Source organism: Podarcis muralis, chromosome 5, assembly GCF_964188315.1.
Source record: "Podarcis muralis chromosome 5, rPodMur119.hap1.1, whole genome shotgun sequence".
NCBI lineage: Eukaryota > Metazoa > Chordata > Lepidosauria > Squamata > Lacertidae > Podarcis > Podarcis muralis.
Window position 1 is genome coordinate 82302142 of NC_135659.1, and position 19789 is coordinate 82321930.

The 19789-nt window shown below is 44.1% G+C and overlaps 1 protein-coding gene across 4 annotated transcripts in view; it reads left to right on the forward strand.

Moving 5' to 3' along the window:
* SLC9A8 (solute carrier family 9 member A8) overlaps positions 1–19448 on the forward strand; it is a 54700-nt gene extending 35252 nt beyond the window's left edge. For 3 of the 4 annotated variants that reach the window (XM_028735167.2, XM_028735168.2, XM_077929273.1), the window contains exons 7-16: positions 821–855; positions 2163–2306; positions 3136–3274; positions 5389–5494; positions 9784–9900; positions 12650–12732; positions 15181–15292; positions 16125–16345; positions 17933–18079; positions 18791–19448. In XM_028735167.2, coding sequence (XP_028591000.2) covers positions 821–855; positions 2163–2306; positions 3136–3274; positions 5389–5494; positions 9784–9900; positions 12650–12732; positions 15181–15292; positions 16125–16345; positions 17933–18079; positions 18791–18898 — 1212 coding nt within the window. In that variant the 3' untranslated portion in view covers positions 18899–19448. The remainder of the gene's footprint in view (positions 1–820; positions 856–2162; positions 2307–3135; positions 3275–5388; positions 5495–9783; positions 9901–12649; positions 12733–15180; positions 15293–16124; positions 16346–17932; positions 18080–18790) is intronic. The other variant, XM_028735169.2, reaches the window with a different exon arrangement.
* Positions 19449–19789: the final 341 nt, after the last annotated feature.

A 19789-nucleotide genomic window follows, 5' to 3' on the forward strand; every position in this document is an offset into this window, starting at 1 on the left:
CTGATCACAGCAAGAGGAAGAGACCCCCACGCTTCCTCACTAGCCTGACTCATCTCTACATCTTGGCCTCCCTCCTCTCCTGCTTCAGCTTATGATTCTGGATTTCTCTCTGCCACACACTCTTCCTGTTCACTAAGCCCTGTTACCTCTTCATCTTCCGGCACCTCCTCCCCCCAGGCTTCTCCCTCTGACCACTTGTCTTCATCCCACCACCACCACCCAGGCTTTGAGTCTTCTTCCCTTGGGGATTCCCTAGCTGGTTCCCCCCACAATTCCTCTGAATCCAACCAGCCCATGACACATGCATTAGCATTTAACTTGTATGCATTGGAAAAAATTAAAAATTAAACAGAGGGAGGAAAGGAGGCAGGTGTCCAGGAAAAGGGACTTTGTCAATCCCACCTGCTATTGAACCCAGTGTGTTTTGACAATTTTAGCTATAGACACATAAATTGTGGGATTACTGTACTGTCTAATACTATACCTGATCATGTTTTGGTTCATTTTTTAAACAAAATTGCTGTAGCAAGCTGTGCTGCTTCCTTATACTTCTCTGAACAGTAAATTAAGATTCTGATAACCTGTAATGCCAAATAGTTATCTGGTCTTCAGTGTTCTCAGTCTTTTACAGAATCTGCTTTTCATACTATGGCAGTATATAAATTAATTAGGATGTATGAGCTGCAACTGTAAGTGTTCTCATTTGTCAGAATTTTCTAGGACGCATGCTTCTTTCATGGCACAAAAATACAAGTTTTTTAAAAGCACAAAAGTTTTTTAAAAGTCTTTTTTTCTGTTTTTGTTGCTTTTCCCTCTCTAGGCTGACGTTATTTATAAGCTCAACATGACTGACAGGTAAGCTTTTGGCAGAATCTGTGTCATTATCTATTATTTGTGCGAGAGATTCTCCAAATTGATGAAATTGGTACTTATTTGAAGAGTGGTTGGCAGATCCTCGAAAGGTGGGAACCCAGCTACCTGCAACCACAGCTCATTCCATGCTGATTCAGTTCTTAACTATGGCTAATGTGGAAATTTGTGCCAGGGAGGGCAGGGGATGCGGGAGAAGGAGGACACAATTCTGTACCGAGCCCTTCCAGTCTATTAATTGTGGATAAGAAGTCACCTTAGTTTCATCTGCACCACTTTGTTCTGTATTAATTGCAACGTTTCAGTTGGCTTGTTATTAAGCATCACTTAATAGTGATGCTTTGTGTCTAAAGAGAAATGGCATGGGTAACCATTGCAAATACTGCTCCCTTAGGGAAAGTGGGGGCATTTCCCCACCTATCTCTAATCTACCCTCAACCAGCCCCCACTTGCATGCCTTCATACTTACAACCAATCCAAGGAGCAGGACTGCCTATCGACTTCTTCCTTCTTAAACTCTGTGTTACACTTGTAGATCTCAGCAAAGAGGAGGGTGGAGACAAAACTAGAATTAGTTGGCTATGCCTGCCATTGCCTCAGGCTGCACCTGCTGTTGGTGTCCTTGCCTTCTGCCCTACCCTCCCAGGGGGTACAAGCCACTACTGCTAAATATGGGGAGGGGGGCGTTTGATCAAAAATATGTACTTGCAGAAGCAGAAGTGCAACTGCTGAGAAATCTGAAAAGCAGGAGGTGTAAACAATTTCTCAGCTTATGATTATCACTGGCAAGATAATGCCTGGTGGTTTTCACTCAGATTTGGCTAGTTAATGGGTAGCAGAACTTTCCCAGCTGCTTCTTTCTTTGTTAACAGTGCCCTGTTCTTTAAAACTGAAAATTATTATTATTATTATTATTATTAGTAGTAGTAGTAGTAGTAGTAGTAGTACTCCACCCATCTGACTGGGTTGCTCCAGGATGCTCACAACCTTCATTTTGAATTAGTAACATGGTGAGAATCAGTTCAAAGCGACACACAGACACACACATTTGATCTGGTAATAGTTTATTTCACTTAACAGATGGATCAAAAGGATTTTGAAAAGGATATTGCCACTTAGTTCTGGGTAGCTGTTGTCTTCTGGTGTGAAAAGTCACTCCTGTTAAAACTGATTTTTTTTTTAATCCATTAATGCATCCGAGGACTGCTCAGCGATGCTTATTATTACATGCACAGTAGCGTTAAATAGGTCCAAAACAATGCTAACACTTTTGTTTATTCCTTTTTGTACAGCTTTGCTTTTGGCTCCCTGATCTCTGCTGTCGACCCAGTAGCTACCATTGCTATCTTTAATGCTCTCAATGTGGATCCTGTGCTTAACATGTTGGTCTTTGGGGAAAGTATTCTCAATGATGCTGTCTCAATTGTGTTAACAAAGTAAGTACATGCCATAATGTTCCTCTATGCTTGTCAGGGAGTTGTGATTTTTGGCTGCAACATTTTGCTGTCGGGGACCCCCCCCCCCATTTGCCTCCAGACAACATGTGAAATAGCCCTATTCCCCAAGTGTACTTAGCTTTATGGCCTGATGCTTTGTTTATAATCCCAAGGGTCTCAGCCTTCCAGTTTTATTCACCCCCAATGTCCTGATCTGCCTTTTCCCTTTGATCCCTGCTTACACACAGAATGCTTCCCTCCCACATTCTCACCTGCCTTGTTGATCAAAGGAAAGAGCAACTTCTTTTTTCGTAGATAATATTTTCCAAGGAGGCAGGATCTATCCAGCATTGTAACACACACACACACACACACACACACACACACACACAGAAAGAGTGTGTGTGTGTGTGTGTGTGTGTGTGTGTGTGTGTGTCCCCGGGCCTTCTGCTGGTGGGTTTATTCTTAAAAAGTGCATCTCCTCTTTGCTTAGACATATTCCCAACGATTTTGCTGCAGCAGGCATCTTCCTGGCTTATTTTGTACCATTGCTTAAGAGCATCAGAAAAAGCGAAGCTAGACTTCCAGATTATTGTTGTTTTTTCAGTAGAGTTGTGTTTCCCCCTCGGGGGGGGGGGGATTGCATCAGCACTTGATTTAATGCCTCTTGACATTCTACTTGTTATATCACAGTAAAAGCATTTTAAGAGCAGTTTCAACAAAGAAATAGAGGTTGATGAGGTTTTTTTTTTATGGTGCGGAGCTTGCAAGTCGTAAGATTCAAATATGTAGCCTCTTTCCTTGTCCTTTTTTTTTTAATTGTTCCCAGCACAGCAGAAGGCTTGACAAGAGAACATACGTCAGATGTGAGCGGATGGCAAACTTTTCTGCAGGCCTTGGGTTACTTTCTGAAGATGTTCTTTGGTTCCGCAGCGCTGGGAACTCTGACTGGCCTTATTTCTGCAGTAATATCCTTTGCTTTTAGGTAAAGTAAAGCAGATGCATCAAGCAGAATGCCTTTCCATTTTAATAATGACTCTCGGTCATGTTTCATATGGAGATTATCTTTTTTAAAAAAACAACAACAACCCAAAAACCTCAAAAGCCTTTTTGTTGGCATTCTGTTCCCTCTCTTCCATTTCGTTTTTAATTGTAGCAGTGCCAGTGGGCAGTGATTTTGGATCGCATTAAACTGTTGCATTTCTATGCAGCTCTCATTAAGGCATAAGCTACTGTATAATAGCTCATCACACATACTAATAGAGGGGTAGAAATATGCTGAGTGTTTGCTGTGCTAGTCCTAATGCATTAATTCCATTTTCAGTAATGGGTCATTTTTGTTAGCATATGCTCCAGTTTTCATATGTATAAAACATCCCATAAGCAGATTAGGGATTCTGCCCCACTTCTGCCCAATTTGGGGAAATTTCTCCCCTCCCACTATAGCTTCATATGATTCAATGCTTAGTAAGTTGTCCTTCAACTCTTGGGGGGATGAGGGGGAGGGGGGGAGGGGAAGAGAAAGGAAAAGATTAATTGTGCATCATAGCCCCAAATGTATATACGGCTTGTTGGGCCATCATTCTCATTCATTAAGGATTTATGTAAAACTGAATTGGCTTTCCATACTAGCTTGAACTCCAGAGTCCCTCCACTAGAGCCGCATCTAGGGTTGCAGAGATTGTGTCTCCTTTGTGCTGACATAGTCTTGCATTTTTAATGGTGCTTGACTTCATCTCCAACTGACTTCATCTTGCAAAATCAGGGAAGTGCAGGTGGTATGTAATTCAACACCAGTTAAGCAGCTTCAAAAGATTTCTGGAGGGGGGAAAATGGAAAACAAGCTAGCGATTTCAGATTAGTGCAGTGCATGTATATTTCAAAGGCAGAGAATATTTTTAATGTAAATAAAGAAATAGAATAGATGGTTTTTTTAAAATAAAAAAGCAAACTTTAGTCAAAGGGTCTTTTTCATGTCATTCCTAATGCAAACACTGAATGGGGTTGTTTTGTAAAATTAAACCTTTGTGGTTGAGCTGGGTTGGTGGGAAGATGACCTTTTCATCTTTTGATCATTGACAGCTGATAACTGAAGAACAAAAATGAGGAGGCGAGTAGTTCAGTTTCCCTTCTATTAAATTTTTCCATTTCAAAAAGTAGAACCTTAGCTCTGGAGCATAATAATGTGTTAAGGCAAAAGGCAACTTACATTATTTGTTATCATCATACATCTGAATGATTTGGATGAAAAATGCATGTTTCTGGGTCACAGGCTTTCTAATAATTTTATTTATTTAGGTAAAGCATTTCTTATACTGTCCTTCCCCAAACTGATTCCAGTGTAGTTTGCAAGGTGAAAAACACAGGGGGATATCCTACTAAGTCATATTCACAGTAGATCCACTGAAATTAATGGACAAATCCTTGCTTTCACTTTGTGGCAAATGAGGAGAGAGCTTAGCCAGCCACTTGTCCCAGTTCGGACAACATGCTAGGGCAAACCTTGGCTTAGTGCCACGTGGCATCAAAAAGGACCAGTGAGGAGCAAAGTGGCTGCAAGCTCCACTCCAGGAGCCTGGACAGTTGTGTGATGTTGATAAACCGTGATTTGGCCTAGTGTGTTGTTCAAACCAGGCATTTGTATGCAGAGTGGACCTGCCCTGCTTCTTGGAGCCTTTCAAATTTGATTCTTGCAACAGAGCATCACCACATGGCAGGAAAACAGCACCTGTTGTTCTACCTGAAACTATATCAGGCATGGCCTATGTGGTGCCCTCCAGATGATGATGGATTACAACTTCCATCATCCATGATCATTGGTCATGTTTGCTGGGGCTGATGGGACTTGGATATCTGGAGTGTACAACATTGCCTGCCGCTGCACTATACAGCATGTAGAGAAGAATACCAGAACTCTGCTTTGCACAGGGTATATCTCATGGTTCCTATATATTGGTTCACTATGGGACCTCCACCCCCAGCCCTCTTGTTCTCCTCTGGTCAAAAAAGAACTGTTTTTCTATTTGTCCGATTTTCCTGCTCCCGTATCTTTCTTTTATTTTCTTAACTCTTTGATATTAACGTGCTGAAGCATATTGATTTACGGAAAACTCCTTCCCTGGAGTTTGGAATGATGATCATCTTTGCTTATCTTCCCTATGGACTTGCAGAAGGCATTTCTCTCTCAGGTAAGTTGCAAAACGAATAAGCCCAAGGCCTCTTGAGATTGTCAAAAAGATACACAGTCTGTTGGGATCGTCAGAACTTTCTGCTTCTTTAGCATATTTCTTGTCCACAGTTTTCTGCAAGGGCTGTAGAGCTCATGCGCCAAATTTGTGCTACAGAGTCTTCAGTAGACTCTGCATCCGCTATGTTGCATCCAAATAAAAAGCTGTTCTGCTACTTCTGGAAGTTGCTTGAGCCCTAGTACAGTTTGTAGAGAAACTCTACAATGTGGGAAATGCACTGTTTCAGATCAGTGCATGCTTTTGTTCTACCCCAGTAGCTCAGGGTGGAAGGTATTACCTAACCAAGACTAATGCTTGGTTTATTTGTGTCCTGGAACCCAACTTCCAGTCTGAGACTGAAAGAGGGGGGATGGATAGTGGGTTTACATCCCCAATACATATAAACCTGATGTTGCTCTGAGTTACTTTTACCCAGGGGAAGGAACAAGGTGGGGTGTGTACTCAGGCTGTACATTCTAGGTAGAAGAAAGAACATCTGTACAAGAGCCATGCGTCGTATGAAGTTGATACTCAGGTAGTATAAATAAAGTGTCTGTCCTTGGTTGAACTTGGTCATGTCTATAGGAAGAGAAGACGAGGAAGCTCTCTCCGTATTGATGGATCTAAGCCTGCTTCGTAGTCGGTTCCAACACTTTTTGCTCATAATGTAACCCATGTGGTTACATTAGTCCCAAGGCTAATGCTACATTAGCACAAACGAGGGTGCTTCAGGAAACCCAGGTCCCTTTCCAGAGTCTGATATAATGAAACATTGGAATGCAATCTCCTGTTTTTAACACCATTCCTACTCTCCTCCCCAACCGCTACCCCCGCCACCAAATAAGGGATCTTGCATTAAGACTTGGAAGGAAATGCATGTTTAATCATCATGGAATGTAATGTAAGGACCCTAAGTGCTCCTATGACCATTTCTCTATAGCATCTGGGGTGTTGTGACTTGACATAAGTACATTTGCATTTATTATAATAATGGGTGGGTATGAAAGATTACAATCAAATAGTGGTGGTTTCTGCATATAGAATTTGAAACATTCTCCCTCATTCTTTCTGCAGATACTTAAGAAAACTCCCATTTGATTTGCCACAAGTTTTATTATTATTATTATTATTATTATTATTATTATTATTATTATTACATTTCTTTCCCACATTTCCTCCAAGAAGCTCAAAGATGGCACATACAGTTCTTTCTCTGTTTTATCCTCTCAACAACCCTGTGAGGTAGGCTAGGCTGAGAGACAGTGACTGGCCCAGGCGCACCCAGTGAGCTTCATGTCTGATGGGGATTCGAACCCTGGTTGCCCACATCCTAGTCTAACGCTCTAACCTCTGCACCACAGTTGCTCTCTGATGTGTCTGTTCCATCTAAGCCTGCCTGCCATTCATCTTAAGCATCAGAGCTTGAAATCCATCTTGCTTTACATGTAAGAGGTGCCCTATTCCTTCCCTTTCTGGTTGTTCCTTTATGATTCCATAGGAGGCATGATGGATGACTGATAACAGCTTACACAACGAATCTAATTCATCTAAGGCAGACATGGAGCAGCTCTTTTGATGGCCACTTCCATTCCACTTATGATGGCAACACTTGTGTATTGGCGCATACAATTTAGAGTGGATTTTTCAAGCTCTTCCCCACTGCAGGAGGCAGTGGAAGACAGGAGTGCCTGGCGTGCTCTGGTCCATGGGGTCACGAAGAGTCCGACACGACTAAATGACTAAACACTGTTGTTGTTTAGTCATTTAGTCGTGTCGGACTCTTCGTGACCCCATGGACCAGAGCACGCCAGGCACTCCTGTCTTCCACTGCCTCCCGCAGTTTGGTCAAACTCATGCTGGTAGCTTCAAGAACACTATCCAACCATCTCGTCCTCTATCATCCCCTTCTCCTTGTGCCCTCCATCTTTCCCAACATCAGGGTCTTTTCCAGGGAGTCTTCTCTTCTCATGAGGTGGCCAAAGTATTGGAGTCTCAGCTTCAGGATCTGTCCTTCCAGTGAGCACTCAGGGCTGATTTCCTTCCGAATGGATAGTTTTGATCTTCTTGCAGTCCACGGGACTCTCAAGAGTCTCCTCCAGCACCATAATTCAAAGGCATCAATTCTTCGGCGATCAGCCTTCTTTAAAAACCTCCCCATCCTGAGGCGACCCAAATGATCCCATGTTTACCCTTCTGTAGCAGTGCATCCCAGATGAAATCTGGGAAACCGTGGAACTATTAATAATTAGAAATTTGGAGCCCATTCAGTGATTTAATAAACACTTAATGAAGTGTTAGGAATTACATTGGGCAAATTGAGTTATTACGTAACTGAGCATTTTAAAAAAAATCAGCCAAGGGATTATGGAAACACTGAGGTTTACTGAGCCTGTCAGCTACTATCAGATCACTATCTGTGTTCTAATGCTGCAGGGGTTTGGCCCCTTTTTGTGCCTGTAGCCCAGTCCTGATTGCATAGGAAGTTTTTCATTTCCTTTGTGCAAGCACTTGCACATCTGAGTGAAATTCCTCAGAGCTTGGCAAATGCTGCCTAGGTGGAGTTTGGTGACGTGTCATGTGTGATCTCACTTTTGTGGATGGTACATGCGGTGATTTCCCTACTGGAAAATATCTCAGGCTGCTTCCTCCAGCTCTGTGAATACATAGAAAGTGCACAGGGACTTGGAATCAATGGGCTTAGCTTTAAAACCATAGTTCAGGATCTTCAGTGTACTTCCAGATGGCCTCTGAGACCACAGTCACAATTGGGAGGGGGGGAAATGCCAAAGAATCATGGCTTTAGCTACCTTCAACCCACTTTCCTGTCTGCTTGAAAAAAATAAATTTAAAAAATCAGTTCCGTAGAAGCTTGAATGAGTTCACCTGCTGAATAGTTGGCAAGATGCCTTTAGTTTGATAAATCACAAGTCATGCAGTAAATCTTATATAAATTTTGTTTTAAAAATTGAAATCTTAAAAAAAATAATCTCTCAGAACTAAGTTACTAAGATGCATCAACTCAAAAAAAGTGGGCTTCTGTAATTATAGTAGACTCCAACCTTGACTCAAAGTCCCAAACTACATACATATATACGTACATAGAATCAGAGCTGGAAGGGACCCTATGGATCATCTAGTCCAACCCCCTGCAATGCCACAAAATGCACCCATAAGGGGATCAAACCTGTGACCTTGGCATTATCAGCCCCATGCTCTAACCAATTTTGCTGACCGGCAAGGCTATAATGCTCAAAGTAACTTGCTCTGAGCCATATTCTTTTCCATTCCAGCTCAACCAACTTGTAGCCAAACCTCACCAGTCCTTTAAACTGTTTTTGCTAAAGAAATTACCAAGTTAATAGTGCTTTCTGGGTTTCAGTGGGCTTTCACCCAGGAAACCTTGTGCCACAATAAATGTGCTCATCTTGAAGGGACCACTTCAGTTTATGCCCCTCCCACCCCCTGAGCTGACTTATTAATTGCATTGAAGGGTAACTGTTTAAGAGTGAGGATGTTGTGGATGACTAAATGCAATATATTCACAGACTATATGTAGTCCAGCGTTATCTGCTATCCCAGAAAATATTTTATTTCCTTCTTGGTTTCTTGCAAGCTTTCCCCCCCTGAAATCTGGGCAGCGCATGCTGTGGAAGGACAGATGGTGCCGTTTCCTGGCCTGTAGATGTTTTGATTTATAGCTCTTCTACCCCTAAGGCAGAAAACATGTGGATTCAGCCTCTCATACGGTGATGCAGCTCGGTAGCCCAATCCAAAGTGCTTTAGGAGCTCCAGCACAAACCTGAGGCTCCGTCATAAGCAGGGACTGCCTCCCATTAATCTCAAAGATGCCTAAACATCAGCATCCATCCTCCGAGCTGTCTCCAGTTTTGAAAGGAATAAGGAAGCCCTTGCAAATATAGGAGCTTCTGTGCTTTTAGAGCTCATAAAGATGTCCTTTAAGCCTGACAGTGACACGTATGGCTATGTTTGCACCAGTTGAACCAGATGATTGAGGCACCTTTGGCAGCTGGCCAAACTAATTGTACAATGTCGATGCAACAACTTACACCCAAAGGTGGAGTAGGGCTCGCTTCCTGATTTATTTTCCCCATTCCCTTTTCTGCATCACAGAGCAGTGTTGATGTTTTGCTAATTGGTCTGGGGTGAGCAAGAGCTGGGGGGAGATTTGTAAGGTTATGCATTGATACGGTGAAATAATATTTATCTGATTTGTGCTGTTGTTTCTCCAGGTATCATGGCTATCTTGTTCTCTGGCATCGTGATGTCTCACTACACTCACCATAACCTCTCGCCAGTTACACAGATCCTAATGCAGCAGACACTGAGGACCGTTGCTTTCATGTGTGGTATATGCTGTCTTCTTCTTGGTCTCCTTAATCTGAACTTCAGCTATTAAAATGATTCCTGATTATCCACACACTCATGTAGCTCTCACGTAGCTATAGACTGGCTTGCCATTATTATTACAGTCGTGCATTGGAAGTCAAATGGAATCCATTTCGGAAGTCCATTTGACTTCCAAAATGTTTGGAAACCGAAGTGTGGCTTCTGATTGGCTGCAGGAAGCTCCTGCAGCCAATCGGAAGCCACGGAAGCCCCTTCAGACGTTCGGCTTCCAAAGAACGTTCACAAACCAGAACACTCACTTCCGGGTTTGCGGCGTTCGGAAGCCAAAACGTCTGAGTACCAAAGCGTTTGGGATCCAAGGTATGACTGTATTATTATTATTATTATTATTATTAATAATTTATATTCTGCCCATCTGACTGAGTTACCCCAGCCGCTGGGCAGCTTCCAACAAACTGAAACTCAATAGAGCATCAGACATTAAAAACCCCTGACCAGGGAATTGTTTCTCACATTTGTATCCTGCCATGGAGCTCAGGGCAGTGTGGTTAGGAGTTATTCTGCACAGCATGATGCGTGAGAGGCAGTGTGGCCTAGTGGTTGGAGTGCTCGACTAGGACTCGAGAGGCCAGGGTTCAAATCCACACTCAGCCATGAAACTCACTGTCTCTCATCCTAACCTACCTCACAGGGTTGTTGTTAGGATCAAATGGCAAGGAAGAGAACCCTGCGCCCCACCTTGAGCAAGTAGCAGTGGTTTCAAGTTATCATAAGAGTCTCACTGGATCTAAGGGATGTGAACCTGCGGCCCTCCAGATGTTGTTGGACTCCGACTCCCATCAGCCCCCACTAGCATGACTAGGAATGATGGGAGTTGGAGTCCAGCAACATCTGAAGAGTCACAGATTCTCCATCCCTGATCTAGTTCAATGTCTTGGACATCACTGGGTATCCAGATGTTTCTGGGAAAGCCAGCATGGAGGTGATGTCTCGCCTCTGCTGTTGTCCCTCAGCTAATCGCCTCCCCTGCCTGTGAACCTGGACACTTAAGATACCTTGGGTAGCAGCTGCTGCCAGAACGATCACATCTGAATTCATCTAACCACCGTTTAAAGCCATTCAGAGACATGAATTATAGGCAGAGAGAGAAGGAGAGAGAGAAATGTTCCTGTAGCCAGGGGAGTATCTCTTCCACACATTTCCGACTTACTAATACGGAGTCTGCCAAGCAGTCTAAAGTCACCTTTACTGCCAAACAAGATAAAATGTGCAGTAAATCTTTTTCTCTCCCTCATCCTCCAGGCTCTGGCTAAGACTTGCCACAAGATTGATAACAAAATAGATCTCTTTGACTCCTTTCCCCCTCTAGGCTATTTTTAGATTTAGGAGATGCAACATGCCTACATTGCTGTTAAAAGCTTTTGGATATAAAGAAACTTTTTTTTGGGGGGGGGGACCTGGTAACAAATGAATGCAAAAGAATATAAAGTGACTAAATAAAAAAGTATCTCTGCATAGCCCGTCCTTTCTGATATTGCCTTATTTTAGCCATTTTTGTTTGTTATTTTAAGTGGGAATTAAATTATTGTTATTATCACCGTCACATTTATGTCATACTTTTCATCCAAGGAGCTCTGGGTGGTGCACACTGTTCTCCTCCTGCTCCTTATTTTATCCTCACAATAACCCTGCGAGGTAGGTTAGTCAGAGACAAATGATTGGCCTGAGGTCAACTAGTGAGCTTCATGGCTGAGCCCTCTTCTCACTGGTCCTAGTCCAACACTCTTAATTGCTAAACACATTAATTAATTTTAAGCACATGCAGTTGTCTATTCCTGATCAACTAGTTACGTGAGCCCAAATGTAAGGCTCTTTGTGTCAGTACATCCAAAGTATAATCCATTTGCTCTCATCTGTTTCTCTGCTCTCTCTCACGGTTTTCACACAGGTAGCATATACATAAAGGTAAAGGTACCCCTGCCCGTACGGGCCAGTCTTGACAGACTCTAGGGTTGTGCGCCCATCTCACTTAAGAGGCCGGGGGCCAGCGCTGTCCGGAGACACTTCCGGGTCACGTGCCCAGCGTGACAAAGCTGCATCTGGCGAGCCAGCGCAGCACACGGAAACGCCGTTTACCTTCCCGCCAGTAAGCGGTCCCTATTTATCTACTTGCACCCGGGGGTGCTTTCGAACTGCTAGGTTGGCAGGCGCTGGGACCAAGCAGCGGGAGCGCACCCCGCCGCGGGGATTCGAACCGCTGACCTTTCGATCGGCAAGCCCTAGGCGCTGAGGCTTTTACCCACAGCACCACCCGCGTCCCCTTAGCATATACATACAAGGTCTTTAATTATTAGGTGGGGTGGGTTGCTGTTGCTTTTGTTCACCAGTTCAATGTATGCTCCGCCAACTTAGAACATAAAAGGAGATACAGCCCAATTTTAGAGCTTTCTGCAAAGGAAGCAGAAGAGGAAACTCCTACTCCCTGTTTCCGCTTCTACTGCCTTTAAGAAGAAAATAGAAAATATCAGGGTGTCATGAATGCTTCTTTCCATTTCTCTTTACAACACTATTCCGGCTGCCTGTTCATTTATACAGCTGCATACGTATCAAGCGGTCCTTTTAAGAATTCCCCACACCGTTCAGGCCACAGTAATTCAGTGCTAATAAACTGCAGCATCAAAGGGCCATGCATGTGGTTTTGCATTATCCAGCCTGGTTGACTGTTTGTCTGTTTTCTCTCTCTTTCAGAAACATGCGTTTTTGCATTTCTAGGCCTATCAATATTTAGCTTCCCTCACAAGTTTGAAATGTCCTTTGTCATCTGGTGCATAGTAAGTACTTTCTTAAGGGATAAACATTCATACTTTTTTTAAAGAGAGGTGTTGTGTTGAGCTCCTTTGGTGCTGTTTCAAAGAACCCACAAATTTTAATGGCTCCATTTTCTGATGAGTTATGAACCCACTGAATAGCCATTGTGTTTTGTTTTTGTTTTTTTAAAAAAGCTTCTCTTTTGCAAAATAGGAATAATGGCAAAGCATTCTTGGTGACTGCACTTAGGGGCACCATGTCAAAAGCCTGAGACAGCTTTTCAAAAGTTCTATCTTGGTCAAAGTTCTCAAGGGTCTGTGATTTTGGCATATATTCTCTTTGTAATATATTTATCTAGGTATATGTGAAAAGTTCAGAAATGCAGGTCTCAAGAGCAGGGTGAATGAGAAAGTTAAGTAAATTAACAATCACACTCTGGAGTTGTGGGATTTTCTTATAATTTAGAAATGTCCACCCTAATGAAATCCCATCGACTTTTAGTGGCTGTGCTTATTAAGTTAACAGAGCTCTGTGAATAGATCAGGTTAACAAACAGGTTTTTGAAGTCTGCTTAAAGGTTTGTTTGGTCGAGGCCACCCTCACTTCCATCCCATAATCTGAAGGCCTTTTCTGTGGTGGCCCCTCAGTTTATGGAACTGCTGTTTGTCAGAATAGAATTTAGCAGACTAACAGAAACCTGCAAATTACTCTTCGGGGAGGGGGGAGGATTTGGATGGGGCTTTGTCCTCTATCCTCACAAGCTGATGCCTCTGGCCCTAGCTGTTCCCGTATGAAAAAATTCACCACACGCCACTGCTCTTTTACCAACTTCTAAGAGGCTGCAGCAGGAACCAGTGTGGGGCTCTGGGTTAAGAGCCTCACTACGAGGCTGGGAGAGCAGCTTGAACAGCACATTGCTACTAGCACTATATCTTGTCCCTGATCTTGTCCCTGAACAGCCCCTCAGTTTGCCTTTTTCCTGAGCCCTCCATTGACCCTCCGCTTCCTGGGGCATGGACCTTGCACTGCCCCTTGGTTTGCTTTTTCCCTGAGCCCTTATTGAAGCAAATAACTTGCCTGGAATTGGACCTTGGAGCGGCCTTGGACATCCCTGCCTTGCACAAATCCCCTGCAACCAGGGACCCAGCAAGGGCAAGACATTGTGACTTGTCCAGTCCCGCATCCTGTTTCCAGCATTGGCCTGCTGGGTGCCTTCATAATAAGCTCGCAAGCACGACAAAGCAGTGATGGCTACCTTGTTTTGTCACGTCCCCCCCGCCATGTTTGCTACTGGAGAGGTACTGCCTCTGACCATCTCGCTCTCTGGAGGCCTTGGAAGCTAGGCATTTGCTTCTCTTTCGAAACAAAAGGTGCACATCTCCGAACACGACATGTTGTTATGCAGTGGTTGTGCAAGAAACCCATAGTTCTTGCCTAAGCTCTGACAATATATAGTCACAATTACTTAATATGCACTCTGCTCCCTTGCATATTTCCCTGGAAGTGTCCCTTTTTATTTAGAGCTGCTTTATTTCCAAGTAAACATGGGGATTGTTGGCTGCCTGCTCCATCTCATAGTCAGAAATAGTTAAGAGTGTCAGAATGATGGATTCCCCTCCCTGCTTTCAGTGGGCAGCCTAAAGAGAATAGTCTACAGCAGGGACTGCTGCTAGCAGGGAGTGTTCTGTCACTGTTGAACAGTGAATTGCCAGGGGGAGGAGCATATGAATGATCTTCGAATTGTAGAGTTGGAAGGGACCCCGGGGTCATCCAGTCCAACCCCCTCCAATGCAGGAATCTCAGCTAAAGCATCCATGACAGATGGCCATCCAAACTCTGCTGAAAAACCTCCAAGGAAGGAGAGTCCACCACCTCCCAAGGGAGACCGTTCCACAGATAAGTTTGTGTGTGTGTATGCGTGCACACACACAAGAATATATATACCTACTTTTAGGACAATATGGGAAGGTTGTCTTTTGATGGGGTATAACTGAGGAAAAAAAAAAAACATCTATTATTTTACATACATCCCACACATTATTGTAACCTATATCATGAGCTACACCCCACTCCCCTTTTTAAAGAAATAGTTTTCATTATCCCTTTAGTTGGGGCGGTGAGCTTCTTACGCTTTCCATGGATGCAATTCTTCCTCTTCCCGCACAGCCCCTAAATCTGTTCTGTGTTTTCCCCTGGCCCTCTTGAGCAGATTTGGGGAGGGCACGGGGCATACGCAGGGACAGGAGAGGGAGGGGGAGTTGTGCAAAATAGAAATCCTTTTTCCGGTGGAAGCACTTCCTTGGATACTAACCCCTGGCAGAAGAGCTGGTATATAATGGGTTATTTGTGACTCTTGATTGTCAGCTAATCTGAGGAGTGTCCTCGCAAGCTGCTTACCATTTGGACTGCTCTGATGCACCTGAAAGAACGCTTCCCCTTGCCCAGTGGCTAATTTGCTTGTCTTTTGACAGGTGCTTGTGCTTTTTGGCAGAGCTGTCAATATTTTCCCCCTCTCCTACCTGCTCAATTTCTTCCGCGATCACAAGATCACCCCAAAAATGATGTTCATCATGTGGTTTAGTGGTAAGTATTTTGGCTTACTTGATACTTTTTTTAATAAAAAAAACCTAGTTATTTCTTCATATTGTACTACTGATCAACGTTTATGGAGCAATGCAAGCAAAAAGACAGGTCCCTGCCCTGAAGAGTTTACAGTTTCCATTTATTTTTTTTTTGTATGCTACTAATTTAACTGCCCTGGAACAGCCAGCAGCAAAGCACAAGTTTTGCATGCCGAAGTTCTCCGGCTGAGGCATCTCCAGTGGAATGGCCAGGTAGAAGGTTGCTGTGTGGATGCTGTGTTTATGGAGCCAGGCAGGAGGTGATGGGGGAAAAACCTCCAGGTGGAGATCTCCGGGCAGCGTTACTGCCAGTCAGAGTAGGCAATACTGGGCTGGATGTGCCAGTGACCTCACTCAGCATAAGGCAACTCAAATGTCCAACGTTTTGTGAAGGAGACACTAGGAACATAGCAAGCTGTCCTATACCAATGGTCCATGTAAATCAGTTATGTCTGCACTGACTCGCAGCAGCTCCTCAGGGCTTCAGCCAGGGGTCCCTCCTAGGCCTGTCTGGAGATGCCAGGGATTAAACCCGAGGCCTCCTGCATGCAAAAAACATGTTACCACTGAGCTGCAACCCTTTCCCCAACAGAGACAGGGTGAAGGGTAACAAGGGATGACAAATGCAGCCTTGTCAAAAGTCTGTGGGCTGCAGTAGATGAAACCAGGGTGCTGGGTATGGGATGTGCCCAATCTAAAAGCAACAAGTAAAACAACCAAATCGTTTGTGTAGCTTAAGAAGCCTGCCTATTGGTAAATAAATTGCATTCCTTATTTTCCCTCTGCTCCTCTAGGCTTGCGTGGGGCCATCCCATATGCCTTGAGCCTCCATTTGGGCTTGGAGCCGATCGAGAAGCGGCAGCTCATTGGCACCACGACAATCATCATTGTGCTGTTCACCATCTTGTTACTGGGAGGAGGAACCATGCCCTTAATCAGACTGATCGACATTGAAGACTCCAAAGCCCGGCGAAAGAACAAGAAGGACATTAACCTCAGCAAGACAGAAAAAATGGTGAGCTCCTTTTCCTTCCAGGCTTAAGCGGGGCGGATCCTTCACTTTTGCCAAACTCTCTGACCGCTTCTGTCACTGTATGGGAATTAAAGGAAAGGAGAGGCCTGCAGGCCAAGGAGTTGACTGCCTCCTGAATGTTCTGCATGGAACATCTCTGCCCTTTAATCCAGGGTTTGACAGAGCCCTTTTCCAGTTTGTAATGCCACTCACAACTTGAAGTTTAATGGCAAGTTATTTCCTTTAAGTGAAATAGCATTTCTGCTGAAATTCAGTCATGATAGCACTGGGTGGACTGAGTCACATATAAGTGGATGATAATAACACATAGATAGTGAGTCACACATCACTCAGGGAGACAGTGGTGTTCCGCTCCGCCATTAAGCGGCAGCTGTAAATCATTGGCAAGCTGTTCAAAATGGGGATATTCATGGCTCTGTTCAGAGAAAGGCAGAGAGAGTTCCCCAAAGAGTAAAGGTTGCTTACGTCCACTATCTTGCCAAACTAGAAGTACTGTGAAACAGTTGGCTGTACCCAAGCTGCTGTTCTGCAATGTACAGAGCAGGTAGCAAAGTGTTCAGAACTGGCCAGTGCTGTACTGAGAAAATGAGTTGTACTGGAAGAGCATTCAGATGCACAATTCATGTGAACCTTCACATAAAGCCTGACGTGTCTGTTGCACCATATCCAGGTGTTGTGTCAAACAGGGCATGTCAGTGTGGTTCCCACGGGTGAGATGCCCTTGAAGTCTTCCTCTAGTGCCCCTAAAGCCTCTGAACTCACCTGCCCACTCCAACTCACGGCCTCACTTGATCATGCAGTGCTTGAGGACGCTTACCTTGTTCTCCCCTGAAAAGCATCTAGAACTTAAGCAGGCATTTGAAACACTGGTGACTCCAACGTCATTATCTCCCATCGAAGACACTTAAAAGCCTTGTTTACATGTTGTGCTAAGCCACAGTTTAGTGGCATGTGCATGGACCCCAGGCTCAGGGGGTTTCGCCGCCCCCCCCCCCGCCGCGCCTGCGTTTAATAGGGCAGGCCATGCCCCCGAGCCAGCTGATTGGCTGTCCAGGGGATGACACGGCCGGGGATTCCCTCAATCGTGTGGAGGCTGAGGTGTGGGCATGAAGCCCGCAACACCACCTCCTTCTGCAGGCGGAAGTGGCTTTCTTGACCATCCATCTACTTTGATGCTATGGTGCAAATCCAGATTGGGCAAAGCTCAGTTGGAGGCTTCATTCACAAAAGAGGCAAGCAGTCTTGCTGGATAAATACCAGGTCCCTAGCAGATGTGCTTGCAACTTTCCTTCTCCATGTGTTTGGCACAGCCATAACCGTCAGCAGTATCAGAGCAGGACTGATGAATGCCATGGCAGTTTCAGCCTCCTCTGAACCCACATTCTTGAAATGGTCTGCTGGAAATTGGCATTTCATTACCCGAATGATCGTTATTATTTATATTGCTGCTTTCTGTCGGGAGTATTGATTGGCTTCAGTGAAGTATGTGAATGGGAAAGGCTAAGAAGTGACCGAGGAAACAATGGTTTGGGATTCTGATGTTTCATTTCCCTTCTCTGATCTCTCCAGGGTAACACCATTGAATCTGAACACTTGTCCGAACTCACCGAGGAAGAGTATGAAGCCCACTACTTAAAGCGCCAGGACCTCAAAGGCTTTATGTGGCTCGATGTTAAATACTTGAATCCTTTCTTCACTAGGCGGCTCACACAAGAGGTGGGTTTGGCCATTGTGCCTCTGAATACCATTTGCTGGGAATTGCAGGTGGGCAGAGTGCTGTTGTGCTCATGTCCACCTTGCAGGCTTTCCACTGGCATCTGGTTGGCAGCTGTAATGCTGAACTAGATGAGCCATTGGCCTGATCCAGCACATTCTTAGGAATCACTTCGCACAGCAATTTCCTGAAGCAGTTTAGAAGAAAAATATGTAGTGATACTGTAAAAACACACACCCAACTTATTAAAAACACTATTAGTGTAAAAACATTCAATCATTGTTTCTTAGGCATCTAGGCAGCACCAAACAAAAACAAACAAACAAACCTATATTTGCTTGGTGCTGAAACAGTGACAGCATTGGTGCCGTTCAGGCCTCCCTGGAGAGAGAAGCTAGGTGTGGGATTCAAGAGAGAAAGGGCATTCCCCAGGCTGAGACAGACCCTGGCAGGGAAACTCCTTCCACCTGCAAAGTTTCTTTATTCTGTGTGAATGTTGCCACTACGCTCCCTTTTACACAGCGTGGTTGGATGAGCTACAGCAACATTTTGTAGCATACAAAGAAATCTTTCATAATTGATTTAGATTCAGTGCCTGCTTTGTTCAGAACCCACACGTTCAGAAATCGCACTTCTCAGCCACAGGCTGTTCTTCCAACATAGGGAAAGATAGAAATGCTGTCTTAAGCGGTTGCAATGTTCCTTTGCCTTAGGACTTACATCACGGACGCATACAGATGAAAACCCTCACCAACAAATGGTACGAAGAAGTGCGACAAGGGCCCTCCGGTTCTGAAGACGATGAGCAGGAGTTACTGTGACAGGGTGGCGTCCCTTGCGTCAATGACACCAAAAATTAGATTGATGACAGTACTTGAGTTTTGCAGAATGTACTCAGTATACAACTTTGTAAGAGAGCCACCTGGAAACTCCTTTCCAAGGAAAAGGTTGCACCATAGTTTGAAACGAAAGACGATCTCTAACGCCAAATGTCTCTGGGAGTTATGTCGAATCCTTGAACAGCAAGCACCATCTACTTTGGAATAATGAGAAAATGGGCTGTACCCATTATGATTTGTTCTGTAAATGTACATTAGAGAGATTTCGTAGGACTGTGTCAAAAAACAACAACCCATAATGCACTTTATCCTATACTTTGTCAAATACACTGACCCATGGTGGGAATGAATGATGAATAATACTGTGAACTTCTATCAGTGGGGTGAGCAAGTTAAATTATTATTTCAGGTCCATCTTTATATTTGCTCTGTTAGTATATTATGGGCTAGGGGTGCGGAGCAAGAATGGTACCAGAAGACTGTTACGGCGCATGAAGAAAAGCACCTAATTAAAACCTCATTGTCTCTGGTATTTCAGAAGATGTTGAGCTGTTTTCTTATTTCTGAGATTGAAATGGCCTGACCTCCTCCTTTACTTCACCCTCCCTGCAGTTGCGATGTAGAACTTTGCTTGAATTTAATCCCCAGCTCTCTCTCTCTACACAGCAACTTGAGAACATGTGTATTATTCATTCATTTTCTTTCTTACCCACCCTTTACCATAAGGTCCCAGGGCGGGCTTTTTTACAGCAACGTAAAAATGCAGCATCAGTTAAATCAATCTACAATCTGAATAATAGGGTGGGGACTAAAATGTATACCTCTGAGGTGTCATAAACCTGGGCAAAGAGTTAGCATATGATGAAAAACATA